Raw genomic sequence first — 20,973 nt, 5'->3', positions numbered from 1 at the left:
AGCTGGATTTCAAAAAGCAAAAGAGGACAGCGCCGCGGCTCACTAGGCTAATTCTCTGCCTGCGGCGCCAGCAACCCCGGGTTCTAGTCCTGGTCGGGGCACCGGATTCTGTCCCGGTTGCCCCTCTTCCAGGCCAGCTCTCTGCTGTGGCCCAGGGAGGCATTGGGCCCTGCACCCGCATGGGAGACCAGGAGGAAGCACCTGGCTCCTGGCTTCGGATCAGCGCAGCACACCAGCCATAGCGGCCACTTGGGGAGTGGACCAACGGAAGGAAGACCTTTCTCTCTGTCTCTCTTTCTCTCACTGTCTAACTGCCTGTCCAAAAAAGGACAGAGCACACGTGAAGGTCAAGAGTAAGAATGCCAGAATTTCAGAACTGGAAGGCTGAATGAAATAGAACCAGTTCAAGCAGAAGTGTTCTCAGTGTGACCTTGTCTGTGGGCTGCTACAGGAGCAAAGCTGAGAGTCACCAGAATTGTGAAAAGTAAATACAAGAGGACCCGCCTCCGAGGTAAAGCAGAAAATGTACAAGGAAGATGGTGAAGTGAGGCCAAAGAACACCAAAGTTAGGAAGAAATTAGAGCATCAATTTTAAAAATAACTTTGTGGCAACTGTTTGCTTCCATATCTGCTAGTCAGCTAATTGATGAGCTCCAGTAATTCCATGCAAATTATTTTCAGATCACTTAACACTTCAAAGGCCTACAAACTAGGGGGAAAAAAAGGGATTATCTGTAGTCTCATTAGCTTTCAGGCTAATCACAACTAGTCCATCTGCCTTGACAAATTCTTTTTTTTGTTTGTTTTTTTTTTTGTTTTGTTTCGTTTTTTTTGACAGGCAGAGTGGACAGTGAGAGACAGAAAGAAAGGTCTTCCTTTGCCGTTGGTTCACCCTCCAATGGCCACCGTGGATGGCGTGCAGTGGCCAGCGCACCGCGCTCATCCGAAGGCAGGAGCCAGGCACTTATCCTGGTCTCCCATGGGGTGCAGGGCCCAAGCACTTGGGCCATCCTCCACTGCACTCCCTGGCCACAGTAGAGAGCTGGCCTGGAAGAGGGGCAACCGGGACAGAATCCGGCACCCCAACCGGGACTAGAACCCGGGGTGCCAGTGCCGCAGGCAGAGGATTAGCCTAGTGAGCCGCGGCGCCAGCTGACAAATTCTTAGTCCTTGGTGGTGCAACCCTATGCAATAAAGCCTGTGAAAGGAACATTTAATTTTTAGTTATGTGCTGTATGGTTATATTACTACTCACTTTCTAAAATGCACATTTTATGTCTTGGTAAAGAGATACTTCATTAATTAGCATTTCATGTCTCAGTTCTAGAACCCTCCTTGACTAGTATTCAGGAATGCCTTCTCTGCTAAGTATTAAAATATAACTCCAAATGTTCACACTCTGCATTAGCAGAAGGAAACCTTTAATAAAATGACTTGCTACCAAATGGATGGGGACACTGTGAATACATCTGGTTTTTAAAATTTTCATTCAAAAGACTTTTTAATTTCATAGGTGAAATTTCACTAGTATGATTTTTATTCAGGATATGAAGCTTCTATAATTCAAAACAGATTATGGCTCTCATTAAGATAAGATTCTATCTGGGGTTGACACTGTGGTGCAGCGGGTTAAAGCCCTGGCCTGAATCGCTGGCATTCCATATGGGCACCGGTTTGAGTCCCGGCTGCTCCTCTTCCAATGCAGCTCTCTGCTATGGCCTGGAAAAGTAGAAGATAGCCCAAGTCCTTGGGCCCCTGCACCCACGTGGGAGACCTGGAAGAAGCTGCTGGCTCCTGGCTTTGGATCAGTGCAGCTCCAGCTGTTGCGGCCATCTGGGGAGTGAACCATCGGATGGAAGACCTCTCTCTCTGTCTCTACCTCTCTCTGGAACGCTTTCAAATAAATAAATCTTTTTTTAAAAAAAAGATAAGATTCTATTTATAAACAGTGAGATCAAAATCTGTTAATTCAAAAGTCAAGCCAGGACGTGGCAGGGACCATCAAAACCTCAACAAAATGTATTGACACATCACAGATTTACATTCATGTAAAATTAAGATAAATCACATTGTCCAGTTTATTTTATGAATCAAATCAAACTCAAAAAAATCTTTAACATCAGCCGTTATGAAGGTATTTCAAAAGTTTCATGGAAAACATGAATAAAAAGTTCATTCTGGTCCAAAAAATTGAAATCATATTTGTTCCTCTTAAGTAGATACTATGCTTCCCTCAGCCCTCCCACCCCATCCTCCGGCATCAAGTCACCCTTCCCTGGGAACTGCATACCCACTCTTCTCTGAGAACTACCACCTACTCTGCAGAGAGCTGAATCAAGCTGCTTGTGACCCTTAGAACCAATGTATCACTTATCTCCCTGGGGACAGTGACCAGCACAGAGTTGGATATATGACCAGAATCAGTCAAGGCTCATTCTTCTCCATTCCAATTTCAACCTGGGGCAATGGTACCCGAGGACTTGTTGAAAGATATCCTGCAACTAACTGTGAAAAGAGTCTGCAAAGACTACCATCAACAGGAAAAACGGAATAAACTTCAAAGCCAAGAAATGGATTCTAGTCACACCACTTGAATACTCAATCAGACCTCACCAAACTAATTCCAGAATTACTTAGTTATGTGAGTAAAAAATTACCCTCCCCACTTTTTTCTTAAGCTATTTAAAGTTTTCTAACATATGAAATACAAGGGCCGACGCTGTGGCATAGTGAGTAAAGCCACTGTCTGCAATGCCAGCATCCCATATGGGCACCGGTTTGAGACCCAGCTGCTCCACTTCCGAACCAGCTCTCTGCTATGGCCTGGGAAAGCGGCAGAAGGTGGCTCAAGTCCTCAGGCCCCTGCACCCACATGGGAAGACCCATAGGAAGCTCCTAGCTCCTGGCTCCGGATCGGCACAGCTCTGGCCGGTGTGGCCAATTGGGGAGTGAACCAGGGAATGGAAGACCTCTCTCTCTCTCTCTGCCTCTCCTTCTCTGTGTAACTCTTTCAAATAAATAAATAAATCCTAAAAAATATATATATGTAAGGTACCAGGGATACATAATTAATAGAGATTATATACACAAGAATCTGTGAATTAGTGGAAGATGGGTTCTCATAGCCTATTTCACTATCATCAATGGGGCTGGGGATAACTACAGTCATATTGTCTTCTGTATCAAGTAAGGCTATTTCTCCACTTCTAAGTTTTGCAGCAGCACCAATTAAGTAGCCATGATGCCCTTTCTAGCTGTAAGGTGACCAGCTCACAAAAGCTGAAGAAATCAGCCTTCTCCTCTGTTAGATGCAATCCTACTCCACTTGTCAGGAGTCTTTACCTGAAAAAAGACATTCCATTCCTGGGGTGGATCTCTTAACAGTTAAGTCACTGGGTGAGATGCTTGCATCCCGAATAATAACCTGGAGGGTTTCTCTCTTTTTTTTTTTTTTTTAAGTTTTTTTTTATTATTATTTGACAAGTAGAGTTACAGACAGTGAGAGAGGAAGAAACAGAGAGAGAAAGGTCTTCCTTCCGTTGGTTCACCCCCCAAATGACCGCCACGGCCGGCGCACTGCACCGATCCGAAGCCAGGAGCCAGGCGCCTCCTCCTAGCAAAGCCCAAGCACTTGGGCCATCCTCCACTGCCTTCCCGGGCCACAGCAGAGAGCTGGAATGAAAGAGGAGCTAGAACCTGGCGCCCATATGGGATTCCGGCGCCACAGGCAGAGGATTAGCCAAGTGAGCCATGGCGCTGGCCCAACCTGGAGCGTTTCAATCCCAGCTCTAACTCCTGATTCCAGCTTCTTGCTAATTCTGACATGGGAGACAGCAAGTGATGGTTCAGGTAGTTGGATTCCTGCTACCCACTATGGGAGACTTCAACTGAGGCTTCCAGCTTCAGCCTGGCCCAGCCCAGGAGTGACCCAGCAGATGGGGAGTTCTCTGCTCTCTCCACCTCTCAATTTAGAATAAAACAAAACAAACTACATTCCTTCCCCTCCTCACTTAGCTGCTAATAACTGAAGGGGAGCAAGGGGAGTGCCACAGGCTCCATCAGTACTCTTGATACTTTTTAAAAAGTTCATCGTCCTAAAATTTGTTAAATCAAGACAATAACCATCTATTTAGTCTTTCCAAATATTTGTTTCTACTTGCCTGAAGAAAAATGAAATAATAAACTACATGTAGTATTTATCCTTCTTAACATTAAAACAGCATCAAGTGGGGCTGGCGTTGTAGCACAGCAGATTAAGCCACCTTCCATACATAGTGCTAGCATCCCATATGGGTGTCGGTTCAAGTCCTGGCTGCTCCACTTCCAATCCAGCTCCCTCCTTATGCTCCTGGGAAAGCGGTAGAAGATGGCCTAAGTCCTTGGGCCCCTGCATGTGTGTGGGAGATCCTGATGAAGTTCTTGGCTCCTGCTGCGGCCATCTGGGAAGTGAACCAGCAGATGGAAGCTCTCTCCCTTTCTAATTCTGACTATTTGAAAGTCAGAAAGTAAAATAAATCTTTAATAGTAAAATACATATAGCATTAACTTTATGTCTTCACTGATTACCAAGCTAAATAAGATAAAATTCAAACCCAACATAATTTAAGTAATATGATTTGTAAAATGCCCTATGTTCTTCACTAAGAAAATTTTACTTCACAGCAAGTCTGACATAAAATTGCATATTTTGAAAAAGCACTAGTCTTCAACAGTGCTCTTATGTTCAAATGCCTTGATGGCAGCTATTAGTCTCACTTAACAATTCCATTTTCTTAAAATTTTCAGTTATTTGAGAAGCAGAGAGTGGAGGAGAGGGTGAAGGAGAGAAGAGCAGGAAACAGGAAGGAAGGGAGGAAGGGAAAGGTGAAAGAAGGAAGGGAGGGGCCGGCACTGTGGGCTAATGCCCTGGCCTAAAGTGCCGGCATCCCATATAGGCGCCGGTTCGAGACCAGGCTGCTCCACTTCCAATCCAGCTCTCTGCTATGGCCTGGGAAAGCAGTAGAAGATGGCCCAAGTCCTTGGGCCTCTGCGCCCACATGGGATACCTGGAAGAAGCTCCTGGCTCCTGGCTTCGGATCAGCACAGTTCCGGCCGTTGCGGCCATATGGGGAGTGAACCAGTGGATGGAAGACCTCTCTCTCTCTATTTCTCCTCTCTCTGTGTAACTCTGACTTTCAAATATTATATATATATATATATATATATATATGAGGCAAAACTAGGGTTATCTGCATTCCATTCCAACCTAAGCTCAAACAAAAAACAAGACAGCATTTAGTCATTAATTCTTTTGTTTCAAAGACAGTATTTTTTTTTTTTTACATTTTAGGCTTTTATTTAGTGAGAAAGTCGCATAGGAAAGTGAGAGCTTTATTTAAGAGAGAGAGGTAAATCTGGGTTCATACCGAGTGCCAGGCACCAGCCACATGGAAGAGGCCACGCGCCCTAGAGGTGCAGGGCTCCAGCCAGCCCCCTCCTAGCTAGAGGCCAGGACAGAAGAAGAGAGCTCAAAGGCAGTAATTTTTAAAATTTATTTTCTATTTATTTGAAAGGCAGAGTTACAAGGAGAGGAGAGACGGGGAGAGAGAAAGCACAAGACATCTTCCATTCTCTGGTTCACTCCCCAAATGGCCGCAATGGCTGAGGCTGGGCCAGGCCAAAGCCAGGAGCTAGTCGCTTCTTCCAAGTCTCCCACATAGGTGCTGGCATCCTCCACTGCTTTCCTAGGCACTTTAGGGGGAAGCTGGATCAGAAGTGGAGCAGCCAGGTCTCAAAGCAGTGCCCAAGCAGAGGCTTAACCTGCTATGCCACAATGTTGGTCCTAGTCCTATAATTCTAAGGCCTATGCAGTCTTTAACAAAAGGTCAAGAGCACAGACTCCAAAGCTGAGACTATCTGGGTTCATATCCCAAATCTATCACTAACCAGCTGTATGTGAAATAGGCTAGCTTCATGCCTTACTCACCTCACAAAAGAGGTTAACTTGTGTAGAAAATCTATCTTATAGCCTTGTGATGAGAAATAAATTTATGTTAAGGTACACAGAGCCTGAGAGTTGATAAACACTATAATCACTATCAACTACATAGTGACCGATGAGTAGATCAGAAATTACAACAATCTTATGAAAAAGTTAAATAGATAACAACCTAACAAAAGGTGTTTTTTTTAAAAATAAAATAAAATAAAATAAACTAGGGGCCAGTGCTGTGGCGCAGTGGGTTAACGCCCTGGCCTGAAGCACCAACATCCCATATGGGCGCCAGTTTGAGACCTGGCCACTTCACTTCCAATCCAGCTCTCTGCTATGGCCTGGGAAAGTAGAGGAAGATGGCCCAAATCCTTGGGCTCCTGCACCCACATGGGACACCCGGAAAAAGCTCCTGGCTCCTGGCTTCGGACTGGCACAGCTCTGGCCGTTGTGGCCAACTGGGGAGTGAACCGTCGGATAGAAGACCTCTCTCTCTCTCTACCTCTCCTCTCTCTGTGTAACTCTTTCAAATAAATAAATCTTTAAAAAAATAATAAACTATATGAAAATAAAACAAAAGATGTCAGAGGCTATAAGGATAGAACCCAAACTACAATGAATCTAACTTAGCATTATAATTTTATAAGGTAACCTCATTGGAAGTGCAGAGCACAGGGGTAGGAGCTAACTTACTTAACTTTGAAATATCTGTTTCAACTGTATATGCAGGGGTGGAGAACCTTCTTCCTGCCAAGGGCCATTTGGATATTTATAACATCATTGGCAGGCCATACAAAATTGTCAACCTAATTAGCCTGCTATAGACTGAAAGAATTTTGAGTTCCAAATGTGGTTTGCCTTGGCAGGGGACAGACCAAATCATGTCACAGACCTTTTACAGACGTTCCCCACCCCTTGGTATATAGGAAGGCTAAAGACAAAAAGAGTGATACATAAACAGTATATTCTAGTTGGTCAATTTGTTTCTCACACAGTTACCAGTTGGTAATTCTGAAAGTACTCTATATTTACTAGGGGTAAACAAAATAAATTGTAGTTAATATGAGCCAGGTTCCTTAATGTCAGAGAAAAAAGAAGTTACAAATAAGCAAAAAGTGGTGCTAGATTAGTCAGAAATATCAATATGAACTGATTTTTTTTTATCGACAGGTAGAGTTATAGACAATGAGAGACAGAGAGAAAGGTCTTCCTTCCATTGGTTCACTCCCCAAATGGCCGCCACGGCCAGTGCTGCACCGATCCGAAGCCAGGAGCCAGGTGCCTCTGCCTGGTCTCCCATGTGGATGCAGGGCCCAAGCACTTGGGCCATCCTCCACTGCCCTCTTGGGCCACAGCAGAGAGCTGGACTGGAAGACGAACAGCCGGGACAACAACCCAGCACCCATATAGGATGCCGGCGCTGCAGGCATATTTATTTTTAAAACATATGTAGAAAGAGAAACAGATAGGAATATACATATGGATTAGCTGACACACCTGTATTTCCAAGCTCTATCCACAGGGTTCCTGGAAGTAGCAACACTCCATTATCAAAGAGCATACCCAGAACCCGTAACTTCTGTCTAATTCTCCAATACAAGGGAAAATGGCAATACAAAAACGATTAATCCTGGGGCTAGAACTGGAGAAATACAAGGTAAGCCTAGAGCAGCAGGAAAAGCAATGCTCAAAAGATGAATGGAAAAATCTTTAAAAAAAAAAAAAAAATAGAGGATAAGAGACAGAAGCCAAATTGAAGAACTTCCCAATGACCACAGCAGGAATCATTTCAGCAGCCAAATATATATATATATATAATAACCAAATTAATAAGCATCCATAAGCCAATGATTGACTAAATAAATAAATGGAAAAGAGATAAATCTTCCTTACAAGGAATTCCAAATAATCTGTGTACACACTTCCCCTTTGTGGGAGGCAGAACTGTTTCCTTCCCTTGAGCGTAAGCTATATTCAGTGACTCATTTCCAAGAATAAAGTCTGGAAAGGGAAACGAGAGTTTCAATGGAAAAACCTAGAAGATACCAACATAACTAGATGATCAAAATTTAGATCACCAGTGATTAAGTCATCTTGCTAACAAGTATCTCTTCATGTGATGTAATGAGACATGAACGTCCCTTCAGTGACATCCTTCTCTAAAACTTCCTAACCAATAATCTCACTCCAATTATAAGAATATCTGTTAAACCCAAACTGAAAGACATTCTTAGAAAATGCCTAACCAATACTCTTTGAAACTCTCGAGGTCGGGGCCAGCACTGTGGCGTAGCCAATAAAGCCACCGCACCAGTGGTGTCAACATCCCATTTGGGCGCTGGTTCGAGATCCGACTGCTCCACTTCTGATCCAGCTCTCTGCTATCACCTGGGAAAGCAGTGGAAGACGGCCCAAGCCTTTGGGCCCCTGCACCCATGAGGGAGACCCGGAGGTCTCAGATCGGTGCAGCTCTGGCTATTGTAGCAAACTAGAGTGAACCAGAGGATGGAAGACCTCTCTCTCTTTCTCTTTGCCTCTCCTCCTCTCTCTTTGCCTCTCCTCCTCTCTCTGTGTAACTCTAGCTTTCAAATAAAGGAATCTTTATTAAAAAAAAAAAAAAAGAAACAGAGGGGCCAGCATTGATTTTAGCATAGTGGGTTAAGACTCTGCTTAGGACACCACACCCAATCAGAGTGCTACATATAAGTCCTCCTATTCTACTTACAATCCAGCTTTCTGCTAAGGCTACTGGAAGGCAGCAGGTGATGGCTCAAGATGGCTCAGGTACTTGTGGCTCAAGTGGGAAACCTGGTTGGAGTTCCTGACTCCTGCCTTCATTCTGGCCCAACAACCCTGGCTGTCGCTGCCATTTGGGGAGTGAACTAGAAGATGGAAGGTGGATTTCTCGTCTCTGTCATTCTACCTTTCAAATAGGTAAATAAAAACAAAAGAAAAGAAACAGTAATTGAGACAGTTTTTGTTTTTGTTTTTAAGATTTATGGAGGGGCATTGTGGCATAGTAGGCTAAGCCTCCACCTGCTGTGCCTATGATCGCCAGTTCGTGTCCTGCCTGCTCCTCTTAAAATCCAGCTCTCGGGGTCCGGCGCTGTGCCACAGCGGGTTAAAGCCACTGCCTGCAGTGCCGGCATCCCATGTGAGTGCCGGTTCTAGTCCCGGCTGCTCCTCTTCTGATCCAGCTCTCTGCTGTGGGCTGGGAACGCATAGATGACCCAAATCCCTGGGTCCTGTACCCGTGTGGGAGACCCAGAAGAAGCTCCTGACTCCTGGCTTCAGCTCAGCACAGCTCCAGCCTTTGCAGCCAACTGGGAAGTGAACCAGCAGATGGAAGACCTCTCTCTTTCTGCCTTCCCTTCTCTGTGTAACTCTTTCAAATAAATAAACAAATTTTCTAAAAAAAATCCAGCTCTTTGCTTATGGCCTGGGAAAGCAGTGTAAGATGGCCCAAGTGCTTGGGCCCTGACCCCTACGTGAGAGACCTAGAAGATCCTGGCTCTTGGCTTCAGATCAGCCCAGCTCTCTGGCCACTGTGGCTAATTGGAAAGTATATTTAACTTGTAAATCTGCCCCCACCCCTTCTTTTTTTTGACAAGCAGAGTTAGACAGTGAGAGAGAGAAAGGTCTTCCTTCCATTGGTTCACCCCTCAAATGGCTGCCACGGCCGGCACGCTGTGCCGATCCAAAGCCAAGAGCTAGGTGCTTCCTCCTGGTCTCCCATGCCGGTACAGGGCCCAAGCACTTGGGCCATCCTCCACTGCCTTCCCGGGCCACAGCAGAGAGCTGGACTGGAAGAGGAGCAGCCGTGAGAACCCAGCGCCCCACCGGGACTAGAACCCGGAGTGCCGGTGCCACAGGCAGAGGATTAGCCTAGTGAGCTTCAGTGTCAGCTGCTTTGGTTTTAACATAAGGAGTTTGTATCTGTACATTTTTATTTTATTAATAAAAATAAAGTCAAGTCAATGCTGAGACTCCATGCAAAACCCTTATTTGAAAATCATATTATAAAGAAACTAAAGTGTTGAATGAATTCAGGAAAAAAAAAAAAAAAAAAACAGTAAGAGCCCCAAACTGGATTGACAGCTGAGGGAATGGGACCAAAAAAAAAAAAAAATCAATGGCAAGAGACATCCTAAAATTAAAATCCAAATGCCATATATAAGAAAAATTGATCAAAAATGAGAAAGAGGAGACGGCATTTAGCCTAGTGGTTAAGATACCTAAATCCCACATTGGAGTACCTGGGTTTGATTCTCAGCTCCAGCACCTCACTCCAGCTTCCTACCAATGCAGACCCTGGGAGGCAGAGATGATGAATCAAGTATTTGGGTTCCTTGGCCGGCGCCACAGCTCACTAGGCTAATCCTCCGCCTTGCAGCGCCGGCATACCGGGGCGCCGGATTCTGTCCCGGTTGCCCCTCTTCCAGGCCAGCTCTCTGCTGTGGCCAGGGAGTGCAGTGGAGGATGGCCCAAGCCCTTGGGCCCTGCACCCCATGGGAGACCAGGATAAGTACCTGGCTCTTGCCATCGGATGAGCGCAGTGCGCCGGCCGCAGCGGCCATTGGAGGTTGAACCAACGGCAAAGGAAGACCTTTCTCTCTGTCTCACTGTCCACTCTGCCTGTCAAAAAAAAAAAAAAAAAAAAAAAAGTATTTGGGTTCCTACTACTCACCTGGGAGATCTAAACTGAGTTCCCAGCTCCCAATTTCAGCTTTGGCTCTTGTGAGCATTCAGGGAATGAACCAGGAGTGTACGTTTTACTTTAAAATAAAATATTTTAAAGTAAATGCTTTAAAATAACATACTTTACTTTTTAAAAAAGCATTTTCTTTTTCAAAATTAGTGAATGGCAACATTTTCCGATTTCTTCAATATCTTTCTAATAGAAGAAGGCTGCATTCTCAAATCTGCTGCTTCATTCAGCCTGTTCCAATGGTTGTTTTGGCTAAAGTGTAATAAGAAAATTCCAACTCAGATATTTAGCTAGACAAAGAAAGAATACCTGAAGAACTTTTGAGGTAACTGTTCCACGAAAAAAATCGCTAGTTCAACCAGTTCAGTGGCTCCTTCAACTTTAGCGGCTTTTCCTCAAAACAAACACTACAATTCAGCAAGCATTAGTACTTTCTTATACTATTACTTAAAAGGTAGAATCTGAAGTGGTATCAATGAACTTTTCCTACTCTCCTATATTAACATTCATAGGACTATTCACTCTAAATATATAACTTACACGATACTATCTCATCATCCTTCGTTTTGAAAACGACTGATCCAAAGGCCGGCGCTGTGGTGTAGCAGGTAAAGCCACTGCCTGCAATGCCGGCATCCCATATGGGCCGGTTCGAGTCCCAGCCGCTCTACTTCCAATCCTGCTCTCTGCTATGGCCTGGGAAAGCAGTGGAAGTTGGCCCAAGTTCTTGGGCCCCTGCACCTACGTGGGAAGACCCAGAGGAAGCTCCTGGCTTCAGATCAGCACAGCCGATCTTGCAGCCAGTTGGGGAGTGAACCAGCAGACAGAAGACCTCTCCCCTCCACCTACCTTCCTCCCTCCCTCCCTCCCTCTCTTCTCTCTCTCTTATAACTCTGAGTTTCAAATAAATAAATCTTTAAAAAGAAAAAAGGGAAAGAAAACTACTGATCCAATTAGGTATGCACTTTCCAGAGTTGATTTTTAGAGAAAAGGAAAAAAAAAAAAGATAGTTGTTAAATCCATTAATCCCCAGGTCTCCCAAGTGAGTATAGGGGCCCAAGCACTTGGGCCATCCTCTGCTGCTTTTTCAGGTGCCATCAGCAGGGAACTAGATCAGATGTGGAGCTGCCAGGACTTGAACCAGTGCCCATGAGATGCAGGAGAGGACTTTGTCTTCACAATAGTGCTGGCCCCTAATCCATTAATTGCATCAGAAAGTATTTAAGTACCGAGAAGCTTTCAAGTTCACAGGATATGTTATCCAAAAATTCTAACTTTTGCTTGAAAGTTCACCGTTCTCTTTGCCATAAAAATAGGATCAGCTATTTTCCTTAGTAGTAGGCTCACTTTGTTGAGAAAATGTCTGCCAAAAACCCAACTCTGAATAATCACAGTTTATCAGCCCCTCTGTTAAGTCAAAAAAGTAGCTAGTGCAGCTTGCAACTCACATAAGTGCCTTTCCTCAAAATCATACTTTGATATGCATCAAAAGCACTTTTACATTCTCATCTTGCCCCACAGAATGTTAAAAATGCTTGTATTCAAGGATCAAGATTTAATAAAACTAATCATTCTTACTACTTCATCAAGGACATTCTCAAACAAAACCTGTTTTCACTTCAAGTGTTAATATGCCAATTGTTTTTACTCACAGTTGTTTTCACACCATGGGTACAAATGTCAACATGGTAAATTTTTTAAAAAGGCAAATCACATCTTAGTATTATTGTAAAAATAACTTTGATCTCACAGATCTCTTAGGGTCTATGCTTTGAGAACAGCTGACATAAAAGTACCCAGAAATCATATGAATCAGCAGCAATCAAAACACCCTGCTCTCACATTTGACTAGCAGAAAACCTAGAACAGGATATTCAAATTATGTATCTCTAAGAAATTTTTTATTTTATTTATTTGAGAGGCAGAAAGACATAGAGAGATCGCCCATCCACTAGTTAACTGCAAATGCCCGCCAAAAGACAGAGCTGGGCCAGGCTGAAACTGGTAGCCAAGAACTCAGTGTGGGACTTCTATGTGAGTGGCAGGGAAATCCCACCCCTCATGGCCCCTCCACTTGCCCTTCCACTTTACAGCATGTAAGAGCACAGTGAGAGGCCCCAAACGTTAGTGCCTTGAACTTCTACTTCACAGTCTCCAGAACTATGAGAAACAAGTTTCTATTCTTCTTAAGTTACTCAACCTCAGCTACTGTCATAGCAGCACAAAATGAAATACAACAATATTTGGTGTTGAATGACTTTATTACTATAACATCACTTTTCAAAAATAATGAAGCCCAGAGAAAATATTTTTTGAGTCCCCAAATACCTACAGAAACTATAGTTATAAGGGACTGACCACCCACAGGGAAACTAGTTATTTAACTCCTGCAGTTTTCTCCCTGCAATATCCAGACTAACAGTAAGATTTTCAATCCCAGCACTTCCATATGGGGAAAAAAGAAAATGAGGACAAGGATGAGAGTACAAGACAAATGTTGGGGCTGGCACTGAAGAGTAGCGGGTAAAGCCGCGGCCTGCAGTGCCAGCATCCCATATGGGCGCTGGTTAGAGACCTGGCTGCTCCACTTCCCATCCAGCTCTCTGCTATGGCCTGGGAAACTAGTAGAAGATGGTCCAAGTCCTTGGGCCCCTGCACCCACATGGGAGACCCGGAAGAAGCTCCTAGCTTCAGATCAGCACAGCTCCGGCCATTGCAGCCATCTGGGGAGTGAACCAGCAGATGGAAGACCTCTCTCTCTCTCCCTCTCTCTGCGTAACTGTGACTTTCAAGTAAAAGAAATAAATCTTTAAAAAAAAAAAAAAAAAAAGACAAATGTCACCAGATAATTTGTTAAAAAATTAGTTTACTTTTTTTTTTAAAAAAAGATTTTTACTTATTTGAGAGAGACAGTGAGAGGCAGAGACAGAGAAAGGTCTTTCCTCCGTTGGTTCACTCCCCAAATGGCCTCAATGGCCGGAGCTGCTCCTATCCGAAGCCAGGAGCCAGGTGCTTCTTCCTGGTCTCCCACGTGGGTGCAGGGGCCCAAACACTTGGGCCATCTTCTACTGCCCTCCCAGGCCATAGCAGAGAGCTGGACTGGAAGAGGGGCAGCCAGGACTAGAACCGGCGCCCATATGGGATGCTGGCACCGCAGGCAGAGGATTAACCCACTGCACCACGGCGTCGGCCCCCTAAAATTAATTTACTTCTTTAACTACAAAGCTAAATTTTACTAAGAATTGAGAACTAATATGAACTTGCCAATTCAGATTTCATTGTTCTTTACAAAGCTAGTTTAGTCAGATTCAGCATAGTCCATTATGGCAAAACCTTTCAGTTGCTATTACACCCAAAATGCAGGGACATAATAGAGAAAATAGGCTTATAATCAATAGATGTTTTATGAATTGATAATTTGATAAAGAATTTGGGAGCAATGGTTATATTATATACTCAATTAAATGCAAGCTAAGGAGAATCACAATCACATGTGACAGTAATGTGAATTTAAGACCACTGTTTCACCAGTTTTCCAGAAAAATAATTCTAAGTGTGCAAACAAAAACCAAATACCTATAATCACAATTTTTGAGCTAAAAAGCATCCTTTAAAAAAAAACTCTAGAGGCAGCAAAAGCCTATTCTTTAAGAGACTTTGGTCTTACCAGCTTTGAGAACCTGAGCAAGTTACTTTCACCAAGCCTCAATTCTTCATCTGCAAAATGCTCTGTTGGAATATGGTGAATATGAGATAAAAACAAGCTGTCCAAAAGTTGTTCCATTCACAAAAGGTACTTGCCTTGGCAGAGTCTCACCTAGAACCTATCACTCTTTGCATAACATCAAGCTACTGGTGGGAAGTAGCACTTCAAAAATATCTTTACAACCTTAGCTCTCAAAGGCTTTCCAAAGAGGCAAAATGATTTAAGGGGAGAAATGAGACAAGTCAATAATTCCTCCCTCTATGCCTGTCATCTACAAGTCTAAATTGATTAATTTTAAAAAATTTATGTACCTGGAAGGCAGAGACAGAGGAAGGGAAGAAGATCTTCCATCCGCTGATTGACTCCTCAAATAGCTACAACAGCCAGAGTGGTGCAAGGTTGAAGCAAGGAGCGTCATCCTCATCTCACACGTGGGTGTAGGGGCCCAAGTACTTGGGCCACCTTCCGCTGCTTTCCCAGGTGCATTAGCAGGGAGCTGGATCAGAAGTGGAGCAGCTAGGACTTGAACCAGCGCCCATACAGGATGCCATACTGCAGATAGCGACTTTACCCACTACAGCACCAGCCCTAACAAAGTTCATCTTAATAGAAGCTTTTTTTTTTTTTTATTTCTTTGACAGAGTTAGACAGTGAGAGAGAGAGACAGAGAGAAAGGTCTTCTTCCTGTTGGTTCACCCCCCAAATGGCCACTACGGCCAGAGCTGCGCCGATCTGAAGCCAGGAGCCAAGTGCTTCCTCCTGGTCTCCCATACAGATGCAGGGGCCCAAGCACTTGGGCCATCTCCTCCACTGCAGCAGAGGGCTGGACTGGAAGAGGAGCAGCCGGGACTAGAACCCGGCGCCCATATGGGATGCCGGCACCACAGGTGGAGGATTAACCAAGTGAGCCACAGTACTGACCCCCAATAAAACCTTTTATAATATTCATAAGGACAGAGTCTACTTTCCTCCTAACAAATAATGCATGGTATTTACTTTCAAATAATTAAAATGCAAGATTTTTTAACAAACTCAAGAGTAAAATGTTTGTAGCCTATATAAATATATATATATATATATATGAAAAGATATTCAACATCACTAACGCCAATCAAAATCACAATGAGATAGCATTTCATACCCACTAGGATGGCCACTATCAAAAGAACAGAAAATAGGGACTGTGGGGAGCAACTCGGACTAGACTAAGTTACTGGAATTAAGACTTATTCTATGCATCTGCTCTCCCACAATATGGCGCTGGGAGAGAAGAAAACAGCTTCTACACAGCTGCCTCCAGTTCAGCCAATAAACTGTAGGACTTGCTCCTGATTGGAGGAGAGCAGCGTACTCGGCGTGTGGGCAGCCGAGTTAGGATTGGCGGAGGAGGACTATAAAGGAGGAGAGAGACGGCATGCACCAGGAACACCTAAGGGGAACATCTAAGGGGAACACCTGTGCAGCCCCCGAGAGAGCCGGCCGGCGGTGTGCCGCTCCCCTGCGGAAGTGGGGAAAGTGGCCAGGGGGAACCGCCCTTCCACGGAGGTGGAAGGGACAGTAGCCAACCCGGGAAGAACCAGCAGCAAACCCAGGGAGGGCCGAGCAGACGAAAGAACAGCGCAGGGTCCTGTGTCGTTCCTCCATGAAGAGGGGGAGCGACAAGGGACCAGCAAAGACATGGAAAAGCTGGATTTTTTTTTTTTAAAGATTCATTTGTCTGTTTAAAATGCAGAGTTACAGGGAGAGAGAGAGAGAGAGAGCAAGACATCCACTAGTTCACTCCCCAAATGGCCACAATGGCCAGGACTGAAACAGGTGGAAACCAGGAGCTTCCTCCAGGTCTCCCACATGTGTGCAGGGGCCCAAGCACTTGGGCCATCCTTCACTGCACTCCCAAGCACATTAGCAGAGAGCAGAATGACCAGGACTTGAACCAGCACTCATATGGGATGCCAGCTTCGCAGGTGGCAGCTTAACACTGGCCCCTGGAAATTTTCTGAAGTGTTGGTACAAATATAAAATAGGGCAGTCATGGAAAACACTATGCAGGTTCCTCAAAATATTAAAAACAGGACTATATTATGATACCCAAATTTCACTTCTGGGCATATGTTCAAAACAACTGGGGCCACAGTTACAGTACAGTCAATTAAGCCACCACCTGTGATGCACAATGCTCCACTTCTGATGCAGCTCCCTCCTGGGAAAGCATCAGAGGATGACCAAGAACACATTGAAGTCCCCGATAGAGTTCAGGCTCCTGATTTTGGCCTGGTCTAGCCCTGGCTGTTGCAGTTATTTGGAGAGTAAACTGGCAAGCAGAAGATCTCCTTCTATCTCTTCCTCTCTCTGTCATTTTGCCTCTCAAATAAATTGTCAGAAAAAAAAAAAAATCACAAAACACTTCAAAGCAGGAATCTAAGATATTTGTACAGCAACATTCACTGCAGTCTGTTCAAAATAACCATGAGGAAGAAGCAACCCAAATGCCTATCACCAGATGGATTTTTAAAATGTGGTATATACATACAATGGAATAGTAAACAGCCTTAAAAAAAAAAAAAGAAATTCTGTCACATGCTGCAACACAGATGAATCTCAATGACATTATGTTAAGTAAAATAAGCCAATCACAAAAGGGCAAACACCATATGATTCCACTCACATTAAGCATCTCTAAGTAGTCAAAATCTTAGAAACAGAAAAAAGAAAGGTACTTGCCAAGGACTGTGGGAGGGGAAAGTGAGAATTAGTGATTAGTGAATATAAAATTTCACTTTTGCAAGATAAAAAGAGATCTATCACACAATAATGTGAATATACTTAACACTACTGAACTACACATTTAAAAAACAGTGATGACAATAAATTTAATGTTACAGGTTTTTAACACAATAAAAAAGAAAATATTTGACTTAGGGACTACACATACATTAGGCACATGGCAAGATTCCATTATTTATTAATACTCATACACCTACAAATAAAATATAGTAGAATTTTACAACAGGTTATGACATCAGAAAACATGAAAGTTGCTTTAATGACTAGAACTCTTCCACTGTTTAAAGAAATTCAACTGCATAATTTTCTTAAGATTTTTGGGCTGCTTACAAGTGGTCTTTAAATATCAAAAACCAAGGCACTGGGGTGAGTATTTAGCTTAGCAGTTAAAAGATCAGTTACTTTGCCGGTGTCCCATATCAAGAGAACTTGGGTTTACTAACTAACTGGCTCCAGGGGCCAGCGTTGTGGCACAGGTTAAGCCTCTGCCTTGCCGTGTCAACAGCCCAAGGGGGTGCTGATTGCTCCATGAGTCCCAGCTGCTCCACTTCCAATCCAGCTCCCATGCTAATGTGCGTGAGAAAGCAGTGGAAGATGGCCCAAGTACTTGGGCCCCTGAACCCACGTGGAAGAACTGGAAGAAGGCCCTGGCTCCTGGCTTCAGCCTGGTCCAGACCCTGCCACTGCAGCCATTTGGGAAGTGAACTAGTGGGTGGAAGACCTCTCTCTCTCCTTCCTTCCCCCTCCTGTACCTTCGCCTTTCAAATAAATAGAATAAATCTTTAAAAATAAAATAACTGGCTCCAGCTCCTGACTCTAGCTTCTAGCTAACACAGATCCTGGGAGGCAGCAGAAATGACCCAAGTAATAGGGTCCCTGACAACCACAAATGAGACTTGAATTGAGTTCCCAGCCCCAACTCTCAACTCAGCCCAATTCCAACATCCTAGGCATGTGGCAGTAAACCAGTGGATGGGAGTTCACAATCACATAAACAAGCAATAAAATGGGTAAAATAATCCTACTGCTGTATCTTTTTGACATCTTTTCAATTTACTGGAGACACCTTGATATACTTTGAATAAAATTAGCTCCTATGAACGTACCTAAGGGATGAAAGTATGGTGGTATAAATTTGTAAATTATTTCATGCTCCTCATTCAATTTTTTAAATCAGTTTCTCCAGCTTTCTGACTTTAATCAAGTCTATTAAGGATATAAATTGTCGCGTCCCTCGACCAGCAAGGAAGACACGACCCGAACTCTTCTTCCAGCAGTTTATTCAGGAACCTCTTTCAAACTTCTACTACCGCCTCCTTTCCTCTCCCCTCCCTCTTATAGCCATCAGTGCACCAATCAAAAGCAGCCAAGTGGCAAGCATTGATTGGTACAGCAATGCGGAAGCCGGAAGGGAGCTCAGCCATCTCCTTATTAGGAGATGTTTGTTTCTCGCCAGTCCTTCCGGGGGAAAGGAGCCGGCGCCATCTTTAGGGCGCCGTGCAATGGCTCCCCACAATAAATTAAATTTTTACAATAATCAGTATTATGACAGCAGTTAGCAAAGTGCACTGGATGGTAGGGTACAGCCACACAAAACTCACTTGACAGATTGAGGTAGGGTAAGTAGAGATATTTAAATATTTATTGAGTTGCTGCTAGGTCTTCCAGATTTTCAGGGTTCTGACCCAAAACAATGTCACAAATATTTTATTAGTACCTACAATATTCAAAACCCTTTTCTAGGCTGGCACCGCGGCTCACTAGCCTAATCCTCCGCCTAGCGGCGCCGGCACACCGGGTTCTAGTCCCGGTCGGGGCGCCGGATTCTGTCCCGGTTGCCCCTCTTCCAGGCCAGCTCTCTGCTGTGGCCAGGGAGTGCAGTGGAGGATGGCCCAGGTGCTTGGGCCCTGCACCCCATGGGAGACCAGGAAAAGCACCTGGCTCCTGGCTCCTGCCATCGGATCAGCGCGGTGCGCCGGCCGCAGCGCGCCGGCCGCGGCGGCCATTGGAGGGTGAACCAACGGCAAAGGAAGACCTTTCTCTCTGTCTCTCTCTCTCACTGTCCACTCTGCCTGTCCAAAAAAAAAAAAAAAAAAAAAAAAAAAAAAAAAAAAAGACCCTTTTCTAAGGTTTACTGTACAGATGGTAACAAAAGAACTTAAATGAAGGTGAGGGGCCAGCATTGTGGCACAGATTAAGCCACAGCCTGAAATACTGGTATGCTATATGGGCACAGGTTTGAGTCCCAGCTGCTCTTCTAATCCAGTTCCCTGCTAATGGTCTAGGAAAGCAGAAGATGGCCCTTGGGTTCCTGTATCCACAAGAGAGACCTGGCAGAAGCACCTGTCTCCTGACTTCTCCCAGCACAACCCCTGTTGCAGTTATTTGGGGAGTGAACCAGTAATTCTGCCTTTCAAATAACTAAGTCCTTTAAAAAATAAAGATAAGAGGAAGAAAGGAAAACCACTAATATATGTATTTACAGTACTACTTTCTAAGCAGGAGAGAAGCTGTCTACTATTGATGGTATAGGGGGAGTGTTTTGAGACACAAGCTAAACAGTATGAGAAGCTAAAATGATAGGAAAAATATTCCAGAAAGAGGACAAAGCACAGACACAAGAAACATCCTGTGTTCTGGTAAGACCGAATGAGATCAGCAGGGGAAAGGGAAACATACAAAGACTAAAGACACCTCCTGCTGTTCTACGGACCACCTAGAATGCATTTGAGGGGCTTCTTTCTTAAATCCACAGCCATGGGACAACAGAGCTGAGCAATGACACGATCAACTAGAGTGGTATATGACACCCAAGAAAAGCCCAAAGCCTTGCTTTCATTTGTCCTAATTAAAGCAGGAGAATGAAAGTTTATATAATTTGTATAATGAAGAAAAACTAAAAATTAGTATGGGTGCAAACAAAGCATTCAGCAAAAGAATTGGTACTTTGCAGAAATAAAATACATAAAATCAAGTATATATACTTGACTATAATGAAAAACCATCCGTGTCTATAATAGAATTTACTTGTCAGAATATAGACCAAGCTTGGCAATCTTATCTACATACCACATTATCATTGTAAGATCAAGTTTATCTTCAATTTAACTTTAAAAATTAGCATTAATATTCTCACCTATCCTTTGAAGAAAAAAACTTAAGGTTTAGCTCACTAAAAAATGAAAGGGCCTGAAATATTCAAAATGAAAAGTTAAAGAACATAAGCGTATGCAGTTAGGCTAGCAGCTATAACAGCTCATCCCTTATCAGAGTACCTGGGTGCAATTTCCAGCTCTGGCACCTGATTCCAGCTTCCTGCTGATGCACACGCTACAAGGCAGCAGTGATAGCCCAAGTAATTAGGCTCCTGCAACCCACACGAGACCCAGATTGAGTTCCTGGCTCCTGGCCGCCGCCCCCCAACAAGGCATTGCAGGCATTCGTGTAGTGAACCAGTAGATAGGAGTTCTCTCTCTCTCTCATACTCCAAAAAATTACTACATATCACTTTAAAAAACTAGTTACCATAGGATCCAGCATTGTGGCACAGCAGGTTAAGCCAGCACTTGCAATGCTGGCATCACATATCGCAGTGCCAGTTCAGGTCCTGGCTGCTCCACTTCTGATTCAGCTCCCTGATACTACGCTTGGGAAAGCAGCAAAAAGGCCCAAGCGCTTGGGTCCCTGCCACCGGTGTGGTAGATCTAGATGGAATTCCAGTTTCCTGACTTCAGTATGGACCACCCCAACCATTGCAGTCATTTGGGGAGTGACCAGTGGATGGAAGATTTGTCTCTCCCCGTC

At 44.1% G+C, this 20,973-nt stretch overlaps 1 protein-coding gene across 21 annotated transcripts in view; it reads right to left on the bottom strand.

The window, feature by feature from the left end:
* Positions 1-20,973, bottom strand: part of EZH2 (enhancer of zeste 2 polycomb repressive complex 2 subunit) — an 80,629-nt gene that overhangs the window by 52,420 nt on the left and 7,236 nt on the right. For 2 of the 21 annotated variants that reach the window (XM_070071353.1, XM_070071352.1), the window contains exon 3: positions 10,989-11,073. The exons of the other annotated variants lie outside the window; for them this stretch is intronic. In XM_070071353.1, coding sequence (XP_069927454.1) covers positions 10,989-11,073 — 85 coding nt within the window. The remainder of the gene's footprint in view (positions 1-10,988; positions 11,074-20,973) is intronic. 21 annotated transcript variants of the gene reach the window in all.

Source organism: Oryctolagus cuniculus, chromosome 3 (genome assembly GCF_964237555.1).
Source record: "Oryctolagus cuniculus chromosome 3, mOryCun1.1, whole genome shotgun sequence".
In the NCBI taxonomy this organism is placed as follows: Eukaryota; Metazoa; Chordata; class Mammalia; order Lagomorpha; family Leporidae; genus Oryctolagus; species Oryctolagus cuniculus.
Note: the sequence above shows the minus strand (reverse complement) of the source record. Positions and strands in the feature narration are given on the sequence as shown.